The sequence below is a fragment of the Triticum urartu genome, chromosome 3A, assembly GCF_056163025.1.
Source record: "Triticum urartu cultivar PI428250 chromosome 3A, HENAU_Tu73, whole genome shotgun sequence".
Classification (NCBI taxonomy): domain Eukaryota; kingdom Viridiplantae; phylum Streptophyta; class Magnoliopsida; order Poales; family Poaceae; genus Triticum; species Triticum urartu.
This window is the reverse complement of record NC_141875.1, coordinates 52,251,304-52,257,820: the sequence shown is the minus strand read 5'-3', so window position 1 is coordinate 52,257,820 and position 6,517 is coordinate 52,251,304. Positions and strand designations below refer to the sequence as shown.

The 6,517-nt window shown below is 49.7% G+C and overlaps 2 protein-coding genes across 2 annotated transcripts; both read left to right on the top strand.

Moving 5' to 3' along the window:
* The first annotated feature begins 330 nt into the window (after positions 1 to 330).
* On the top strand, positions 331 to 1,385 carry LOC125542719 (uncharacterized protein At4g14100). The gene is made up of 2 exons (XM_048705887.2): positions 331 to 811; positions 889 to 1,385. Exons 1-2 carry the CDS (start codon positions 331 to 333, stop codon positions 1,092 to 1,094), a joined length of 687 nt encoding a protein of 228 aa, XP_048561844.1. The 3' UTR covers positions 1,095 to 1,385.
* Positions 1,386 to 2,766: 1,381 nt separating this feature from the next.
* LOC125542717 (cytochrome P450 704C1) lies at positions 2,767 to 5,250 on the top strand. Its single transcript, XM_048705880.2, has 4 exons — positions 2,767 to 3,647; positions 3,728 to 4,072; positions 4,168 to 4,371; positions 4,884 to 5,250. The coding sequence occupies exons 1-4, from the start codon at positions 2,856 to 2,858 to the stop codon at positions 5,076 to 5,078; spliced, it is 1,536 nt and encodes a 511-aa protein (XP_048561837.2). The 5' UTR covers positions 2,767 to 2,855; the 3' UTR covers positions 5,079 to 5,250.
* Positions 5,251 to 6,517: the final 1,267 nt, after the last annotated feature.

Below are 6,517 nucleotides of genomic sequence, written 5' to 3'. Positions count from 1 at the left end.
TTCTTGCGGCAAATGGCCAATCTCCTAAATTTGGTGTAATTGGATCTGCATAATGACGCTGTATTTGGAACCATGCTAACAAGTGATATTATTTTATTTTACACAGAGTTGACGACATCGATTATGCGCTACTCATCACTGAAACTTGATATTCGCTTCATTGTCAACCCAATCGATAAATCTCCAAGAAGCTTGTGCGGCTGAAATTGCTGCACATGGATGGTATACATTTGCTGCCCACTCATCCATTGCTTTTGGTCACTGGTGGTGGTCATCCCTCACTCACCAGCAGACAGACAGGTGTAACCAAAGATAAGGTCTGGGACAGACATGGCATGGCCACTGCTCCAGCTCCTGCTCATCGCCGCCGCCGCCGCGGCAGGGGCGTCCTCAGCGACGACGCCTGACGGGCCGGCGCCATGGCCGGAGCAGTTCCACGCGGTGCTGTTCACGAACCTGACCAACGTCTCGATTGCCTCGTCAGGCCCGCCGCTCCGCCTGCACGACCTGTACTACGACTGGCCGCGGCGGCGCAACCTGAACCTGATCCGGCACCAACTCTCAGGCGGCCCGCTGTACGATGTGGAGTGGAACAACGGCACCACCTTCTACTTCGACTCGGCCACGTGCCGCACGGAGCAGTTCCCCGTCGGCGTGCTCCGCCCCGGGTGGCTCGCCGACGGCAGTGCTGTCTACCTCGGCCGCGAGACCACAGGCGGGTTCGACTGCCACGTCTGGGGCAAGGCCGGCTTCATCGTCTACTACGAGGACGCGCTCACGCGCCGCCCCGTCCGCTGGAACTTCATTGATGGTATACCCCCATTGCTACTACTATTCCACGTGATGTCTGAACTTTACTGGATTTGATGGAGCTTTGCATGGTTGCAGTGACGGGGATAGAGCAGTTTGTGATGAGCTTCGAGGTTGGCGTGGTGCTGGAAGACGATTCCCAGTGGCAGGCGCCCGCGCACTGCTTCCTCGATGAAGCAGCCAACAAGACCAACGAGGATGGCGATCATGTCGCCGTTTCGAATGGCGTCATGGACGCGGCCAGGCTATTCAGGAAGTTTGCTGGAGCTGCCGCCGCCTACTGATAATGTCTGAATATGAATACTTGGTGTGTGTTTTCACACCTTGCTACTGGGGACATGGTTCATCCAACCATTGCTACTGGGGATGGCACTCTGAAAAAACTCACGCTGTTCAATTTAATTTCCTTTGTAGCAAAGCTTACCTGTTTTCTCTCCCATGCACAAGTACTGATCACAAGGCAACTATATTGTGCTTAATCATTCTTGTAAACCCAAGTTTTGTTGTGCTTTCAACCTTAGTTTCAAAACTCAGACTGGGTAAGAGAACCGCCGAGTGTCCTGTTTGCCACTTCACCCAATCATTGCAAGCATGACTCGTTAAGGTGTACTAGTGATCTAAACGCTCTTATATTTCTTTACAGAGATAGTATTATTTTGTAGTTATGTTCATGTAAAGCATCAAAGGATAACAGTCCCTTAGCAGGGTCCGTAGTTGCACAGGTCTTGCTGGCAGAAACAAATATTCGGTGTTTGGCATTCTGCGCATCCCTGGCTCGTGTGTTAAGAAGGGCAAAAGGTTATTATATTTTGTGTAGTTGCAAACTGAAAAATATGGCGAGCTGAACTCTGTTGACGAATCGATTTAAGTGTAAATTTACAAGGATATGTCGATGTATTTTGTTAGTACACTCGAGGGGAAGTGGCAGGAGGGGAGCTCCAGCTTCCTTCACCCCATGGTTTAACGGCGCAGACCATGCCGCCCGTACGGTACGTGGAAGCCCGATTCCGCTTGCATCACCGCTCCTCGCGCCTTCTCGTATCTTCTTCCCTCTTTTTCTTGTTGGTGCGCGTCATCCTCATCTCGGCGGCGCTTACAGTTACACACATGATCCTCATCAGTGGCGAAGCCAAAAAAACTTAATAGGGGGGCAACTGATGTTAAATCATGTTAGGGAGGGTCAAAGCCAGCAAAATCACATAATACACAAATATTAGCAGCAGATAATCCCTCATGTAGTGGCAAAATCTGCATGTTGACCTGGGCCAGGGCCCCTGCTAGCACCCCCCACTGATCCCCATGACTACGCCAACTCAAGTTCTATAGATATAATAAGGATCAATGGTTAGAGTTTGCACACGTCAACTCAAAGTATCCGATATTTTCGTCTCTAGAAACGCTTCCAAGGCGTGACTAGCCATGAGTACTAGTGGTTGGGGCTCGTTATTGCGGGTCGTTTGAGAGAAAGCTATACGCACTTCATCATCATGGTAATTATTTTTTAAAATATTCACGCGTCACGTGGACATCACAACCATCTTTAGAAAAAGCCTAGAAAAACTTTTCACGAAAAAAGTCTCTCTATCGTAAACTTTCTCACCGTGACTAATCAGCATACGTCACATGGGGTAGTTGGTTGGCCACCATTCGAGCGCCTCTTAATGAGTTTAATTAGATTTGGCTTGTAGCCCTAAAGAAAACGAGTTTTGGCTTATCGGCATCAATTATCTGGTCTTGATGTAGGTAGGGTTACAATCCACAAACAGTAAACATCTCGGATTTTCCGAAAGTTTTCTGTGGTTAGTTTCGTCTCACTCTCACCAGACTTTGATGTTCATTCGTCGGCGTCATTGTGCAGTTAACTGGAAAACGGCACGCCGTACGTCTCACCATACCGATCTGCTAATGATCGCCCTCGACACGTGTGTTGAAAAAGGAGAAAACGGACACACCTCCTCGCTAAATGATGAGAACAGTATGGCCTCCTCAATCCACACACTCGGCGCAGTCGAGCACCATACGTGACCCAGCGCCGTCTCACGGCCATGGACTCACCGCTGCTGCTGGCCGCGCTCTCGTCGGTGCTCCTCCTCCTCCTAGCCCTGTACCTGCTCGGCGGCCAGAGGCGGCGTCGGAGCTACCCGCCAGTGGCCGGCACCATGCTCCAGCAGCTGCTCAACTGGGGCCGGCTTCCGGAGTACATGACGGAGCTCTCCCGCAGGTATGGCACCTTCCGCATGCTCACCCTGACCTACAGCGGCAACTGGGTGTACACCGTCGACCCGGCCAACGTGGAGCACATCCTCCGGACCAACTTCGCCAACTACGGCAAGGGGCCGATGACCCACGGCGTGCTGGAGGACCTCCTCGGCGACGGGATCTTCAACGTGGACGGCGCCAAGTGGCGGCACCAGCGGAAGGTCGCCAGTTTTGAGTTCACCACGCGAGCGCTCCGCGAGTACAGCAGCGGCGTGTTCCGCGACGTGGCCGCCGAGCTCGCGGGCATCGTCGCCGCCGCCGCGGCCGCCGGGGAGAGGGTGGACATGGAGAATCTGTTCATGCGGTCGACGCTGGACTCGATTTTCACGGTTGGGTTCGGGGTCAACCTCGGCGCGCTCTCCGGATCCAACAAGAAGGGCGCGGCGTTCGCCAGGGCGTTCGACGACGCCAGCGAGCAGGTGCTGTACCGGTTCTTGGACCCGCTCTGGAAGGCCAAGAGGCTCCTCGGCGTCTTGTCGGAGGCGGCCATGAAGCGGTGGGTGGGCACCATCAACGACTTCGTGTACGCCGTCATCGACAAGAAGATGGAGCAGATGGGCAGAGATGGGCACGAATTCGTACGTAAGCAACATACTGTCGAGTGTCGAGGTTCCTGCTGGGGAGGGAGAAAAACTGTGACATTTCTTGATTTTGGCAGGCCAAGAAAGGGGACATACTGTCGAGGTTCCTGCTGGAGAGGGAGAAAGACCCCGGCTGCTTCGGCAACAAGTACCTGCGGGACATCATCCTCAACTTCGTGATCGCCGGCCGCGACACGACGGCGGGGACGCTCTCGTGGTTCCTCCACGTGCTCTGCAGAGACCAGCGCATCCAGGACAAGATCGCGCGGGAGGTGCGGGAGGCCACCAGTACCGGCGACCGCCAGGACGCGGGCGGCGTGGAAGAGTTCACGGCGCGCCTGACCGAAGACGCCATCGGCAGCATGCACTACCTCCACGCCGCGCTCACGGAGACCCTCCGGCTGTACCCGGCGGTGCCCGTCGTGAGTCGGCCTGGCTGGATCATCCGCATGGAGCATTTTCAAGACCAGGGAAATGATCAAGTACACCATTGATTTGGTGGTTGTTGCATTTGCAGGACGTCAAGTGCTGCTTCTCGGATGACACGCTGCCGGACGGGCACGCCGTGAGGAGAGGGGACATGGTCAACTACCAGCCCTTCGCCATGGGCCGGATGAAGTTCCTATGGGGCGACGACGCCGAGGAGTTCAGGCCGGAGAGGTGGCTCGACGATGACGGCGTGTTCGTCCCGGAGAGCCCCTACAAGTTCACCGCTTTCCAGGTGAGTGAGCGAAACACATACTCCCTCTGTTTCATAATGTAACGCATATATATTTTCTACAAAGTCAAACCAAGCTTCTGATAAACTAAGATTTTCGGCTAAACCATTGCTAACTCTTCGATATATTTCTTGCTGAAAGTATCCCTGATCCCACTGATAACGAGTAGGCCCAAATAATTCGATTGGGGTCGTTGCTGACCCATACCACATAGTTCCAACATTATAAAGTTTGATCAAGTTTATAGAGAAAACTATTTATATCTACAATACCAAATGCATATAATATGAAAGTATGTCTTGTGATGTATCTAAGCATATGTATTTGGTATTCTAGATGTATATGATTTTTTCTACAAACTTGATCAAAGTTTATAAAGTTTGACTTCTACAAAAAAAATTATATGCGCTACATTGTGGAACCGAGGGAGTATCTCATAAATCATAGCACCTAAGTAGAGGAGTATATCCATTCATGTGACGTGTGTGTACGTTTGTCCTCTTGTTGAACATAGGCGGGGCCTCGGATCTGCTTGGGAAAGGAGTTCGCCTACAGGCAGATGAAGATATTTGCAGCCACTCTTCTCTACCTCTTCAGGTTTGACATGTGGGACCGCGGCTCGACGGTGGGCTACCGTCCGATGCTCACGCTCAAAATGGACGGCCCGCTCTATGTTCGTGCGTCGCCCCGTCGATCTATCGGGAACTAGCATGTGGATGTTCCCCTTCTCGGTTGTGCTGAGCTTTGATGATATGAATAGTGAGGACAATAACAAGAATTCTAGGAGAGTTGCAATATGGTTCCGTCCTCTATGACAACCGTTGATATGAAGGCTAGCAGGACAAAAAAGCACTCTGGCAAAATCGCTATATTCTCATCCACTCCATATTCTCCAGAGAATGACGATTTATTCCACCCCCATCTTTTCCTTCAGGGTTAAAACCCTAAAACTTCGCCAATTTACCAAAAAGCCATTGTAAACCCTAATAATTTTTTCATGGCCTCGTGCTCATCATGTGGGCCCTCCCAAAAATTATGATGGATTAAAAGGATTTAATTTGGATTAAACCCTAACTTAAAATGCAAATTATTTTTATCTATTTAAAATGAGGGATTTTTGCTTGGTTAAATCTCTTGAAGACCTATATTTATCCTTCCAATATTATTATGAAGCTACAATAATTTTTGGAACAATATATCAAACGCTTACAATTCATCCCAAAAATTCACTTAAATGGATTTATTACTGCATATAATATAAATATAATTCATGGGTCCATGTCATGGACCAGAGCGGCTTCACCTAAAATTTTAGCCAATTTGGAGCTCATGATCGCTCATCTAAATTACAAACAGTGGCTAAACATTTATTAAAAACAAATAATAAAAGCAATGCCTTGTTCATATTGGGCCAGCCCACTAGTGCAGATAATTATACTGCACCCAATTGGCGCAACATAGCAATCCATGGCGAATATCACTGTTTTGACCTTGTCAGAAAACATTAGCATGATCTGAACCCTTCCAAAAATTTTAGCACGATCTGTCCTTTTTCAAAATGGATGGCCCACTCTATGTTTGTTTGTCGACCCGGCGATCAACAAGGAACTAGCGTGCTTGCTACTAAAGGCTCTCCATTCTCAAAAGGGTGCATGTTCTGATGTTTTCCGTTGTGTTGAGCTATGATAATATGAGTAGTGTCGGCACTAGCAAAAACTCTAGCAGAGTTGCCATATGGTTCCGTCCTTTATAACAACCGTTGATTTGAAGGCCAGGGACGATGCTTCGGTGCCTTAAGGCACCTACCTTTGTGTCTATGACATGTGGGTTCAACAGATGACTGGCCCACATGTCAGTGACCTAAAGGCAGGTGCCTTTAAGGCACCGAAGCTGCGTCCGAAGGCCAGAGGGACAAATATGCACTCTCTGGCAAAATCGCTATCATCTCATGCACTCCATATCTCCAGAGAGCGCTCTAAAAATGTGTTCAACCTCTGTACTACAGTTATGAGCATCATATGACATTTACTTAATTTGGAATGAGGAATTATTCCACCCTCATCTTTTCCTTAAGGGTTAAAACCCTAAAACTTTGTCAATTGTCCAAAAAAGCATCTTAAACCATAATAATTTTGCCATTGTCTCATG

Bases quoted from the DNA above. Each gene is read 5' to 3' on its own strand.
- LOC125542719 (XM_048705887.2), top strand. From the start codon at position 331: ATGGCATGGCCACTGCTCCAGCTCCTGCTCATCGCCGCCGCCGCCGCG. The intron at 812-888 runs GTATACCCCCAT...GCATGGTTGCAG, and splicing joins CCGCTGGAACTTCATTGATG to TGACGGGGATAGAGCAGTTT.
- LOC125542717 (XM_048705880.2), top strand. From the start codon at position 2,856: ATGGACTCACCGCTGCTGCTGGCCGCGCTCTCGTCGGTGCTCCTCCTC. The intron at 4,073-4,167 runs GTGAGTCGGCCT...TTGCATTTGCAG, and splicing joins TGTACCCGGCGGTGCCCGTC to GACGTCAAGTGCTGCTTCTC. The intron at 4,372-4,883 runs GTGAGTGAGCGA...TGTTGAACATAG, and splicing joins ACAAGTTCACCGCTTTCCAG to GCGGGGCCTCGGATCTGCTT.